Source organism: Lissotriton helveticus, chromosome 7 (genome assembly GCF_964261635.1).
Source record: "Lissotriton helveticus chromosome 7, aLisHel1.1, whole genome shotgun sequence".
In the NCBI taxonomy this organism is placed as follows: domain Eukaryota; kingdom Metazoa; phylum Chordata; class Amphibia; order Caudata; family Salamandridae; genus Lissotriton; species Lissotriton helveticus.
Genome location: NC_136068.1, coordinates 1297053891 through 1297067948, shown reverse-complemented (window position 1 = coordinate 1297067948; position 14058 = coordinate 1297053891). Strand labels below are relative to the sequence as shown.

Here is a 14058-nt window from a genome sequence, read left to right as displayed (position 1 = left end):
GTTTATGGCATGAGTTTTAGTTACTTGAGATAACTGCTACTGGTGAATTTCAGTGGTTTTGTTAGTTTAAAATGTTTATTTATAACAACCTTTTTCACCTCACTACAACATCCCTTTAACCTTTTTTAAGTGAATATACGTGTGTGTGTATATCTGTATATACATTTATAGCCAGTTTACCCACCTCTTGTGTATTCCTCTTCCAGGCAGGGCTGTTCACTGCTCCTCAGCTAGCCCAAGTGCAGCTTCGCATCAAAGAGCTGCTTACTTTAATCCGTTCCAATGCTGTGGCCCTGGTGGATGCTTTTGACTACAGTGATGCTCAGCTCGGTTCAGTGCTGGGCCGCTACGATGGCAATGTTTATGAGCACATGTTTGAATGGGCCAAGAAATCTCCACTCAACAAAACCGAGGTAAGGAGATATAAAAAGATGGTAATGTGTGGTAAGGGCAAAAAATGTGGGTTGTCCTGCCTGCAAAGATCCCAACACTTCTCTGAATCCTGGTTCAAACTGCATGGGCATTTTTGATTTTCCTTCTCCAGTACAGATTCCTCCACAGATTTATACATTTAGAGTAACTCCAACTTTTTCCCAAAATTATATGTGAATTTGGATTATAAATGTTCACCCATGTACAATTTCCCAATTAGTGTGATTCATAACCTCAAGTCTTGGCCATATTGTTCTCACATTTGTGTCAGAATCGCTGACAAATGATCCTAATTTGTTCAGTGTCCTGTTCCATATTTTCCTATGCTACCTTGGATTTCCTCATTTGTCTGGTTTCACCAGTGTCTGGAAGTTGATACTGTTCCTCAATACTTGAGCCACTTTTAGGTTGTTTCTTCAAGTCGGGATGGAACAATTCCAGGTGATGAGCGCCATTTAGATCACTATCACCTTCAAGTCCCCCAGGGTTCCATACTGTATCTTGTCATCTTCAACCTTTACAGAGAGCCGCTTGGTGCCCTATTCACAGTTAACAGCATCAAAATGCACAAATATGCTGATGACACACAACTCTACTTGAAAGTCTCCTCTGCTTCAGACATCCAGACTAAGAAGTGTTAAAAAAGAAAGAAACAAGTCAGCAGACTATTTCCATCTATGCACCCAGGCTCTGGAACAACATTCCCTTATCGATCAGGACCGCCCCAATGCTGATTTAGGAAAGAGTTGAAGACTCTCCTCTTTAAAGAACTCTACATCACAGTGGGTTAACCATCCACAACCCAGATCTCTTTCCTATTATTCGTTGTCTGTATGCTTGCCTCTGGCCCTGTATGGCGTTTTCTGCCTTTTCACTAGGTTAGCGCTATAGAAATACTGCATACATACATACATATATACATAGTAGTAAGAAGGGGAAGGGGTGGGGCTTGCGAATGGGAAAAAGGATAGAAGTGTCAGTAATGAAAAACAAAAGATCAACAGCTTAGCTAAATGGCCTGTTAACCTTGCTGCTAACCACAGAAATATGGTGTAGGTAGCTGACTTTTTATGTAGGATGCCAAAACGAGGTACACTATGTTGAAAGTCCAGATATCCTTTATTGGTTTACAGGGCTTAAATTAATAATCCCAAATGCTCTCTCATGTGGTAGTGTGGGCAAGCAGTTTTGGCTTAGCAGAGGGTAGTGTTAATGCATTTGTTGAACACATACCGAGTCAATAAATGAGACACACTCAAGAAGAAACTCGAGATCAATTTAGAAAAATAACAAGTATTTTTATATTTAACACCAAGAGCTTCGTAAATGGGTAAGTACTTTTCGTAATGGCAATATTGGCAGGTAAGTAAATATGTCACTTAAGTACGTTTTTACTCGGTAATGCTTTCCTATTGAAAAGAAGGCATATACTGCATACTGATATTTGCAAACAGTTTCAGGGGTCCCCTTTTGGACTTAAGGTACTGGGTGGGAGGGGGGTAAGGTCAAAAGTACCACCAGCTGTTCAACTGTACCTGACCGGAAGTGTCCAAGTGCAGAAGTGCTTGATGGGCTGGTAGTCTTGCGCACCACACTGTAGGAAAAGAGGGGGGCCCCCCGAAACAGCCTGCAGAGGGGAATTTAAGGTTCCGGCAAATTTATAGTGACACAAAAAGCTGCAGTTATGTTTGGGCTGGGGGAGAGTGTTCCGAGAAGTTTGGGGTAAGGTAGGGCATCAGGCAAGGTTGTGTCCTTGCACCTTTCCTGTGCTCCCTTTATATTAACCATTGAAGCAGGAGCTATTGTTAAGGTGCAGGGACATGCCCCAGATCGGACAGCATCCAATTCAAGCCTAATTATATGCAAATGACGCTGTCCTCATGGGCTGCACTCCTGTTGCACTGCAGCGACACCTAGATGCCTTCTACTGCTTTATGTAGGGGCTAGATATTTGGATTCCTACGGTCATGTCCTTCTTAATGTCCTGTGGCTATAAGAGTGACTTGAAACCAACCTTCACGCTTCATGGTAGCCCTGTAAAATACATGGACAACTTTAGCTATTGAGGGATGACTCTTAATCACAGAGGCATGTGGGTTCCCCAGCTACAAGCTAGCTGGAACAATCAACTAGCTAGGAGTATTAATACCATATTTTCCTTTGCTACAAAATTGGGTGAAAGACCCCTTGCACATGTGCTGGCAATTTATGAGGAAATATTTATTAGTATGGCAACCTACAGGGCAGGGACCTGGGTATACTGGCGGCTCTGTCCTTGCAGGTTACAGAAGACATATTTACTCGCCGCTTACTTGCCCTCAAGCTACTTTTATTTGTCATAGGGAGCCAGGGCTTTTATAGCTTGAGGACATTTAAGGACACCCTCAACAATGCTATGACGTAGGGTCTGGACCAATGCGACTCGATCTTTAAATAGAATGATAATCGATTTTTGGTCTGTATCCCGGGGTTTAGAGATTCCCTGGCTGAGGGCTATAAGGGAATTGGCTGTGGCCCTGGGCAGGCGGCACTTGTTTGAAGACCCATCCACAACTTTAATTTCGGTAGGTAAAAAGACTCTTAAAACCACAGTCTATACCTATTGGGAAGATAAGAGGTGGATAAAGGCAACTGAGTCCTCCTCTGTTACCTCATATATGCTGGTCAATCAACTCAGGAACATTCAATCATTTTTGTTATATGATGCACAGCACTTCCAGCACTTTATCCAACTCAGGTTTTGGCTTAACCTATTTAATAGACTGGCCACTTTTTCTCGGTGTAATGATAGGTCTTCTAATTTTTTTTACCCAGTTTGTGCGATCAAAAATCAGCACAGAGCACTTTACATATAGCGTTTTTTGCACCTTTTATTCCAACTGAAGACCTCACACTTTACAGTTCTTATTGATCAAACACTCCCTACGTCATTGCATAGAAGCACTGCTCATTTTGCAATCCCTGGCTTTAGAGGAAATTGTGTTACTGTGTATACTTTCCCATGGCTGGTGCTTAAGGCAAGGAAATTGCTTGGCTAGGTTTAAAAAAGATGATTATTTATTTCTATATATTCTTTTTATTTTCATTAGATAAACATTTCCGGCATTACTGCATCGAAGCACTGTACTGCAATTGTTGGCCTTAAGATGAAACTGTTTCTCTGAGGCTCACCTAAATGTAGAATTGTCTAGAAGGCCTCAAAGTTGGTGAATTTTCTAGAGGGTACACTTTATGATTCATGTTTAAACAATTTTTTACGTATGAGGGGGTGGGAAGGGCAATAGTTCGCACTCTCATCTTGTTTTTTGGGGGATCTCAAAATGACATTTTACCTTTTTAGTGCATATTATCTCAATTGGTGTTTTATAGTCTGTGATTGTTTTTTTACGTTTATGGTTCATACCTATGTGACGGAATATAGTAATAGAATTTTTTATTGCATGCTGATGCTGGGCCTGGCAGCGATAAATGTCAAAGTTGCATTCATCGTCAAACGCCAAGTTCTCCAAGAACAAGGGAAAAAACCTACAAGAAGTGACGCAGATGGGTCAACTCCATGCTGAGATAATGTTCTTGCTCCAGGGGGTAGGCCTCCTCAACAGTCCTCTCTACCAGAGAAGTCCTTCTCCGAGACAGACCTAGGGACATCACTGCAGGTGAAGAACTGGTTTCTATCCTGATTCCTGGCCTGGCTCCAATGCTGGCCACAGTTGTGACACCAATGCCAGTCACTTCCCTGGTATACTTTGAGCTCCTGGAGTTGCCCCGGTACAGTTTTTGCCTTTCACTCCAGCCATGATGGCTCTTTTCAGAAATGAAGTGCAGCGCCTCTGGGCCCCATAGATCCAGTGGAGACTGTTACTGGGCACCACTAGCGGGTATTTGCTTGCCGCCAGTTGACCCCAGCCAACCAATGCAGGTCCTGCCCCCCTGGGCCAGCTCAAGCCACACCGGCACCCATGAAATAGACAATGGTTCTATCACCATTGCTGAAAGCATAGCTACCCATGCTGTCAATATAAGGATTCGAGGCCTCAGACCAAGGCCATCCCATTGCACTTTAGGCACCAAGCACAAAGGATTGTGGGGTAGTCAAGTACAGGAATGAGAACCTAGCCTAGGTCCTTGTCGAAAGAAGGGTACTGGCAGAGAATGGATGACATTGGGTCAGATGCCAACCACATCCAGGTGCCACACATTGTTCCGTACTATGACTGCAATGAGGCGTCCTTCCTGTGGACTTAAACACAACAGACTACCTAGCACTCCAGAATGCTAAAGGCTGCGGGACTTCCACCAAGGTAAGGATCAAATGGTCTTGGGGACAACCATTTCCAAAGATACTACTCTGAAATTCTGAAGCTAGCTTCGGCTGCTTCTGAATCTCCTCTACCCTTTAATAAAACACTAATGGAGCCTATTCGGGAAGCCGGAGACAATCCTGCGTCCGTTCCAGCGGTGAATAGATTAGTCACCCACTGCTATAGACCAGCACCAATAGTTCCTGTACACCAATCCTTAAGAGAAAGCTTTGTTGTTTTGGCTTCCTCCTGTTCAAATCAAAATCTGGAAGCATTCCCCAAAGGGATGTTACTCTGGGTACTTCCTAGTTCCCAAAAGGGACAGCAATCTGCTTCCGATCTTGGACAAAAGGGTCTTTAAACATCTACCTTTGCAAGAAGAAATAAAAGATTCTGTCCCTGACTCAGGTGCTTCTGGCACTAGGGTTGAAGACTGGCTGCAGTCCCACGTCTTGTAGGATGAATATTTTAACATATTGTCTCTACAGACGCGCAGGAAATACCATTAGTTCGTGGTAGGTTCCGCTCACTACCAGTTCTCGGTCTATATATTCAGGCTTACATTGGCTCACAGAGTCTCCACAAAGGTGATGGCAGTGATTACTGCATGTTGGACTTGGGCCTTAGGGCAGGTTCACCCCTAATCTTTTTGCTTTTATTTGTGACCCAGTGTTAGTGATTTTTGGGTCTTGGCGCACTTTTTCCCTGTGTCCCAGAGTAAAGTGCGTGCGTGTAGTATGGCTGGCCTGCCCTCCCATAGGAATGCATGGAGAATGTGTGTGTCCATGTTAGTTCCTGATGTGTGGGGAGTGCAGGCTCGAGTTTGGTATGTATGAACTCGTGAGAATGAATGCTGCGCAATGGTATGTGCGGCTTGTATGTGTGGCTTGTATGTGTGGCTTGTATGTGTGGCTTGTATGTGTCTAGAAGGGAAGTGCTACTTCTGGACATTGATGTATGTGTGCAGTGAGGATACTGGAGCGTGATTGGCTGGAGCTGGCTGGCATGCCAGGCTCCAGGAAGTCTGGATGGGTCTGCCCGGTGGTGAGTGTGAGATCAGCATGAGTGATGTGTGGGAGGAGTGCACCTGGGACCTGGATGGGCTGGGTTTTTCCCCACACAATGCTGGCTCCGCCCCCCTGTGGTTTGTCTAACGACCCAAGCCTCCCCAGTGAATGAAAGGGGTGGTTGGGCCATCAAGGGTACTCCCAAGCCAGCTGCAACTGGTTTTCCCCCACCCTGCACCCTGAAGACAAAGGATTTCACAGTATAAGAAGGGGATGTGTCCCCATACAATTTGTTCTCTGTTCTACTTTTGGATCCTTGCCAGAGGGGGCTGTTGCTGCTGCTGGGGCCAGGAGGACCGCCACTTGGACTGTCTCCCTGCCTGGAGACCCAGTGTGCTGGCTCTGGCCCTGCCTTGCCCCCCTGCCTGCCTCCAGTCCCTGCTGGAGCTTTGCTTTCATGCCCCTAGCGCTTGGGAGCGCTTAAATTGCCTGCTAGCGCTGTGGAGCGCTTTATTTCTGCCCATTGGCGCTGTGAGCGCTTTTCCCTGCCCTGAAGCGTTGGGAGCGCTGTGGATTGCCCCTAGCGCTAGAGAGTGCTTTATTTTACTTATTGCGCCTGGAAGCGCTTTCGTTGCCCAGCCGGTGCCCACCCGGCATCTGCTGCGCTCGTATTTGATGTACGAGTGCCCACCTCGCTTTATCTTCTATTTAAAGGCCGGTGCCTACCCGGCATTGCCCCGTGGTGTTTTGTTATTTACGAGCCGGTGCCCACCCGGCATTGCCCCGTGATCACCGCCGCAGCCCCGGAGCCTAGAAAACTGTTGCCGGGCCGCTGCCTACTGCGACCCGGAAGTCCCGCCTCCTGACCCCCAGGGCCGCGCTGCCATTGGCGGCCCCAGCGGAAGTCAGGCGGAGTGCAGAGAGACAAGACCAGGCGGAAGACGGAGGAAGCAGCCGGCCGTGTCCTCGAGGCTCCCCGAGTGAAGAGGAGCCCCGCGCTGCCCAGCAGAGGAGCCGTCCCCCCAGCGAGACAGACGGTGAGTGCGCAGTGGGGCCGGGAGAGCGAGGGAAGGGAGGAGGGCGTCGGGGCACATTGTCGGTGCCCGCCCCTCCCCTTCCGTGTGCGGGCCGGGCCTGAGAGCGGCCCAAGTGAGTAGAGCCGCCTGAGGCTCTGGGGGCATTATCTGTTTCTGAGTCCCCCGTGAGGGACTCCAACGACCCGCATTTTTGGTGCTTGGAGCCCCGAGGCTCCTGGGGGCAATTTGTTTGTTGAGCCACGAGAAGGCTCCCGCCCCAGCCCACATTGTCTTTGAGCCCACGAGGCTCCCGGCTACATTGATTCAGAGCCTGTCGAGGCTCCAACGAGGGGGCAGTTGTCTACAGAGCCTGAGAGGCTCACAGCCCCTCATTGTTTTAGAGCGCTGAGCTCGTAAGTGCCATTTGGATTGTTGTAGAGCCCTGAGAGAGGCACTTGGGGGACACAGGCAGTCAGTTGGTCAGAGCCCCGTGGCTCCCACGCTGTGTTCCCCCACCTGTGTTCTTGAGCCCACGAGGCTCCAACGTGTGCCCATCTGTATTTACAACTGTCCAGCACTTAGTGGACAGTTGCTACGTTTAGGCTTTGTGTGCTGTGCTGCCTGCGCAGCCTCCCCTGACATTAAGACTCAGGGCATTTCAGCCCCTTTCGAGGCCAGTTGGCCTGAGGGACATTTCTAGTGTTGTGCTACAAGCACCCTGCGCAATTTATGAGTACTGCTTATGTGATTTCTGCGCAAATGTTCTACCTGCAGCTCTGAATGTGTTTTAATGTTTCATGTGCAATTGTCTATGTTATTACCTTTGCTAAAAGTGACCTGCTTAGGTGATTCTTTATGTTTTATTCCCCTTTGCTAAAAGTGACCTGCTTAGAGGAATGTTTGTTGTTACCTTTGCTAAAAGTGACCTGCTTAGGTAATTGTTTGTTTTATCCCCTTTGCTAAAAGTGACCTGCTTAGGTAATTGTTTATGGTTTATTCCCCTTTGCTAAAAGTGACCTGCTTAGAGGAATGTTGATGTTTTATTGCCTTTGCTAAATGTGACTTGCCTAGGTGATTATTTTAGGTTTCCTTCCCTTTGCTAAATGTGACTTGCTTAGGTGATAGGTTTTCCTTCCATAGGTCCTGATGATAAGGTCCTAGTTCCCTGCGTGATTTCCCTACAGTGTTTAGGGTGGCGTAGGAGGTATTTACCCTTTACCAGTAGTGACTGGTTGTGTGCTACATTTACGATTTCTGTGTTACAGTCATTATATGTTTATGTGCTAAGTGTTATACCTACAAGTGTTATTTCTAAAAAGTGCATACCCCTGACAGTGGTCCAGGTGGCCCTGTCCTGTACATAATCCCTTGTAAATCTTGCCCGTGCTTGTTGGCACATTGTAAAGTGTGTGTGTTATCTAATGTGTTTTTATTATTATAATACAAAGGCTATTTTTGATATAACCTTGTGTGGAGTTTCCTTTGTGGTGGGCCTAGGGTGTTGTCGCTGGGGTGCGCGCGCAAACGCTTTACACATCGCCTCCGAGATTAGCCTTGCTGCTCGCGTCACATTACCTAGAGGGTGAGCAGGGGTTATCTTGGTGTGTGACTCCCTTGCCCTGACCTTAGAAATGGTGATCCCTGACTGACTTTGGCGTGAGCCTTGGCCGGCCGGGGGTCCCGTTTCTAACACTGCACATTTGTGCAGGCCCATTATCTCTGTATTTCTGTATCTGGACGATTGACTGATCAAGTAGGTTTTCCACAGATGATGTCAGACCTCCTGAATGCAACAGCATGGCTGTTTTTCCACTTGTGCTTCTCCATCAGTATCACCAAGGCACATCTGGGGCTGTATCACTGGTTCCCATTCATAGGAACCTTACTGGACACAACATCGCTCCAAACTTTTCCTGCCATCTGAAACATTTTGGATATGATTCTCTTATTTCAGGATGTGGCTCTGTTTACAGTCCTGGAGGATCTGCCCCTAAACTTGCTGCCGTCCTGGATCCATAAATTTTCTCCAGTGAAGTTTCCATCCCCTGCGTTTCCAGGGCCGAAATGACTGTCTTTTGGATCCACCCTCACCGTTCCCTCTCCCCCCATACCAAACACATCCTCCTGACCCCCACCCACATGACATCACAAAATATATCCTTTGGTGGTCAGTAGAAGGAAACTGCTCATTCACCAAGTGTCATTGCTTGGATTCAGAGGTGAGAAGGGATGGTCATTTCCCTCGTTCTGCGCTTCAAATCTTTCGGGTCTGACCTGTTGCTTCAGACCAGCCACCTTGGGTAGGGTATTGCTGTGGTATCTATTCAAAAAGCAAGAAATCTGCAGGTAGAAATATCCATCAGAAGAAAAAGTTACTTAGCCTTGGTATTGATAATTCTGGTGAAACTGCTGCTTAAAGATGCATTGAATTAAAGTAAAGGGTGCTTTGATATGTATTGCATTATCATAATAGAAACAAAGGCCTAGTTACTTTCCATCCCAGAACGCGCTGTACTGGCAGTTTGCTTCTCAGGCTTGGTTCCTTTTCTGGCTTGTGAGTGCAACCTAGCAATTACTGGTGGGTGCTGTTTTTATCCAATGTCCACAGCTTTTTTTAGGTGGAACTTCAGATTTTTTCATCATCATTCAACATTTCCTCTACAGAAAACGTTATCAACGTTTTTTTGGCTTGCCCAGTAAATTGTTCCTGTTAACAATGTCTTCTTTGTTCATGAAGTGCTCTTTGTAAGGCAGGAAATAAGCTGTTTTGGATGCCCATCAAACCTATGTGGTCTGCCTCCCAAGTTGACATTCTGGTTATGAATGTGAATGTTGTGTTAAAATGTCAAAAAAGGCACTTAAAGATTGTGAAGGCATCACACTGAGGTGGGGGAAGAGTAACTGGGGGAGGAAGGGGTTTAAAGACCTGAGTGCCAAGGAGAATAAAAAAATCAGAAAGTATCCCGAGTGAGGGTTCTTCCTCTTCCACAAGCCCTCAGCCCCAAAGGACCCCTAAATAGGGAGATCCAGGGAGAAAAGATCAAAAGGTGAAAAACAAAGAAGACCTTACCATTTCTTTCACTCCAGTTACCATCGGATCATGGTCAATTTCAAAGAAGTCCGTGTCAGCTAAAGGCAACTCACTAACCTATTGAGCTCTAAAAGTTGTATCTCAATTGATGCCAAAGCTTTGGGACGATCTAGGATATCTAAGCTCTCCCATCATCCTGTGGCATTTTTTCAATCTGTGTCATACCACTGGGTGTCGAGACATGTTTCACAGCTGAGACGTGTATCCATGTCAATGCATTTTATGTCTGAGGATTATACAGAATCACCCAGGTTGACCTAGAGGATTCCATTATTATCTGCTTCTTCAGTAGTAGAAGTTTCTTCACCAAGAAAACTGTTCAGGTTGTCCCCTACTTCAATAGGGCGTCAACTTCAATTCAGCCTTTATCGACAAGAATTCCTGTGTAGGATCCAGTACAAACTCCTTTGAGGCTTTTAAATCTCCTACCATGGGTGACAATGAAGATGATGGTTTCAAGATCAACTTCAGTGTCACTGATCAAGTAATTGGCTCCTTCTGTTACAAAGTCACTTAAAAGTTGTCGACCCCAGGAAGCACCATGTTCACCGCTGCTATCAAAAGATATTCCTCCACAGAACTATTGAATACAGACGAAGCAAAGATGTGAAAGGTAACATACATTTGCCTGCAAAATCGGACGGATGGGATACAGACCCTACTTGTACTCCCACATCCTTCACTGGATCACCAACTAGTTCTCCCATTGACAGTTTTGCCACTTTTCAGGATGTCCCGGACACATGTCCTGAAAAGCTGAATAGTCCTCTGGAAGCTCTTTGTACAGACATTTCTGTAATTATGGAGATTCTACAGCCTTTTCCAGCACCCAGACTATTACCTCAGTCTCCTGGAGCTAGGAAAGGAATCCATTTTTAAAACCAGCAAATACTTAGGCTGCAACACTTTGCATTTTGAAAAAATATATGCCTCAATGACAGGATCCAGCATTCCTTCAGCTTGACCCAAAGCCTGACTTGGTTATAATGTCTATACATAAGAACAGTGGTCCTTAAATAGTTAGATTTAAGCAAGATAAATATAGACTAGAATCAGTGCTATACTGAGAGTGTCCAGCCGGACAACCAATTTAATAAGGTAATAAATCAAAAAAACATATTTGTGAAAAACACAACAATATAGTGGGACACAATCCTGTATCCTACAAAGAACGTGACATATACAGAACACAAAAGGACTTTTCAGGCACGACAAGGGTAGCTTGTTAAATGTAAATACTATCAAGCTTGGTACAAACAGTCAATGCACTTTTTTTAACACATTGGATTCATGTGCTTGCTGTTTTACATGGGTTGACGATGTTTCGATCCTTTCAACGAGATAGTAGGATCATCATCAGGACAATGATTAGTGTAAGCCTGATTTTATAGAAATTTCCTGTGAAAAAAGGGGAGAAATTAAGAGAGGCCTAATACTAAATGTACTCCTTCAAACCAACCACGTCTAGCCCGTCCAAGCCACTGTCAAGATTACAACAGACGTGAAAATGTGCGTGGTGTGGTGCTTACGTCCAGTGTACGATACACCTAGCCTAAGGCATGGATCGCTTGGCAAGAGTGATCGGAGGCAGAGGGTGGTATGTGTTTCTGTCACAAGAGGACCGGCATAATAGTGTGGTGTCACCTTGCAACCCGCAAACAGTGATGACGCAAGGCGAACGTGAACTAGAAGCAGCATAGAACATGCGGGCCAAAATAGCCGTGCCAGGAAACCCCACTGGTGTTGATGGATAACTGACATTGGTGTCACAAGTCTGCTGTGCCTCAACCTCATGCATGCTAACAGTATGACTAACGAAAGAGAGACCTTTAAGTAGCCCAATATTCCTTAACCAGACGAAAAACATAAGAGATCCGGCGGAAGGACTAACCTTGGATTCTGAGAAACTCTATTCCCAACGTGGGGTTAGTCCAGGGTTACGAAAACCAAAATTTTAACGATCTGTCAAGTTTAGGCGGGACGTGTATTTCAGGATAACAAGTACATAATGCTGGTATGTGGTGGGGCTCACCTTAAAAATTCATAATAATCAAATCGGAAAGCAGTTAGATCAGTGGATTCTTGCTAGTGTTAGGTGTTGTTTATTTCACCCCAGTACTCTTTGATCTTCCGGCAAGTCCACCCCATGTGGATCATATCACCTGTCTCCTCACATCCCTTCCCCCAAACGTCTGAACTACCAAACTTGTCTTTCAGATGGGACGTGGTGAAGTACCAGTACATTAGGATTTTGTGTGCGTTCTTTGTGTTGCACACATATGGATGATTTTGCAGTTCTTGCCCATATTTTACCCAATATTTATTTGTGAAATTGGATTTTCCAGGTCTCTATTCCAGCCCACTCTTAGCTTTGGGTAATACTGGTCGATCCTGTGTCCAGTGTAGTAGTTGAGTTAGTCTAAATCTTTCTTTAGGTTGGAGGTTAAATTTGGCTGTACATGCTTCCCTGTTTAGTATAGGCCCTTCTATAAGTCTTCTAGCCTCATCATTCCAACACTGATAACTTGAATTGGTGATCTGGAGGAGGGTGGTGAGGCATTGATGGGAGGGTGGTGGGGCATTGATGGGAGGGTGTTGGGGCGTGTCAAATCTAGGTTAAAGGTATTTGGCGTCATGGGGTTGGGTGTGGGATGTTTTGCACGTCACTTTAAAAATACTTTCATTGCTGGCCATCCATTTGCATGTTCTTCCTTCACCGCTGACTCCTCCGTGAATCACTTAAAAAAAATTATCATTATTATTATAGAATGGTATAGTCTGGCTACATACATCATGACTCCTTTAACATAGCTTTTATTTGAGTAACATGAAGTGACACAGTTAACATGGCTCATCGAGCAGTATGCACAGACGGATGATGACCAAGGCAAACAGATAAAACATGAGACTTTCTGGTTCCCCACAAATTACAAAAGTACGATCAAGGTGTACACATTTCCCCCTGTAGTTCACCTGTCTACTTGCCCACTAAGTACATCTGCTATGGGCCTCTCGGGTGGCATTATGGAGGCAGCAGCTCACTGTGGACATCCGTTCAAGTATTACAGTATACCATGTCTGTATACCAATCTTCCAGGGTGAGGGCTGTGCCCCTAGCCCATCGCATCGCTACCTGGCACTTAGCCAGAAGCAGCTCCATCGCAACCAGTCTCCTGACACTCTTATCCACCTGTTTATCGAATCCCAATAGGGCAAGCATCGGGTCTGGCTCTAGGGAAGCGCTAGTTACTGCACCCAGCTCTTGGAAAATCTTTCCCCAAAACTCTAGTACAGGTGGGCAGTGCCAAGCCGGCTGCAAAAAATCAGTCTCTTGAGCATGACAATGATCACACTCTGCCGAGTCGCGTGACCCATATCAATACAATATCTCCCATCTTGGCTATACCTAATGTGGGTAGAGCACTTCTCTCCCTCCCCAATGGAAACCATAAGCACCTCTCTGACACACATGGGGAGTACATAAAGGAACCAGACTGCTGCATCAGCAGGATCCGCCAAGCATGAATCGTAGAGTTTAAGGAGTCAAATGAGCTGAGGTGTCTCACCGGGTCGCGAAATAGTGTCTGAGGCAAGGTGTGTGGATCAGTGGCATCCCTCTCTAGGTGCAAGTGCAAAAGGTCATGTGAGCCATGAAGCCAATAATGTGCATGCGAGCTCTGCACTGCTTTATAGTACAGTTCAAGCACCAGGACGTACAACCCACCCATTTCGATAGGTAAGGCGAGAACCTCCCATTTAACACTTGGTTGCTTACCGCCCTAGGCGAACTTAGGCATCAGAGAGCGCAGCGTGACAAACAAAGACAGCGGCGGAAGCATTGGTATGTGCTAGAATAGGGACAGAAATCTGGGGAGGCGACCATTTTCATCAGTGCAAGATTCCCCATTAAAGAAAGGGGCCGTTTTACCCAGCGGTCAGCATCATCTTCATGCCACTGTATTACTTTCCCGTAAATGTCTAACATGACAATCGCTGGGTCAGTATGAATTTGTATGCTGAGGTAGCGCACCAAATCAGTTTTCAATTGCAGAGGGAACTTCAAAGCTGATGGGGTCATTGCAGGAGTTGATGGAAAAATGATGGACTTGTCCCAATTCACTCGAAAGACTGACAGACCTCCAAACTGATCACCTCCATGAGTATAGGAGAGGGATTTCTCTCTGGATCGCGAACATACAGCAGGGTGTCAT

The 14058-nt window shown here is 45.9% G+C and overlaps 1 protein-coding gene across 3 annotated transcripts in view; it reads left to right on the top strand.

Annotated features, from left to right (window-relative positions):
- LOC144770227 (peroxisomal acyl-coenzyme A oxidase 1-like) overlaps window positions 1-14058 on the top strand; it is a 214853-nt gene that overhangs the window by 188770 nt on the left and 12025 nt on the right. For all 3 annotated transcript variants that reach the window (XM_078654560.1, XM_078654562.1, XM_078654561.1), the window contains exon 13: window positions 207-413. In XM_078654560.1, the coding sequence (XP_078510686.1) occupies window positions 207-413 (207 nt within the window). The remainder of the gene's footprint in view (window positions 1-206; window positions 414-14058) is intronic.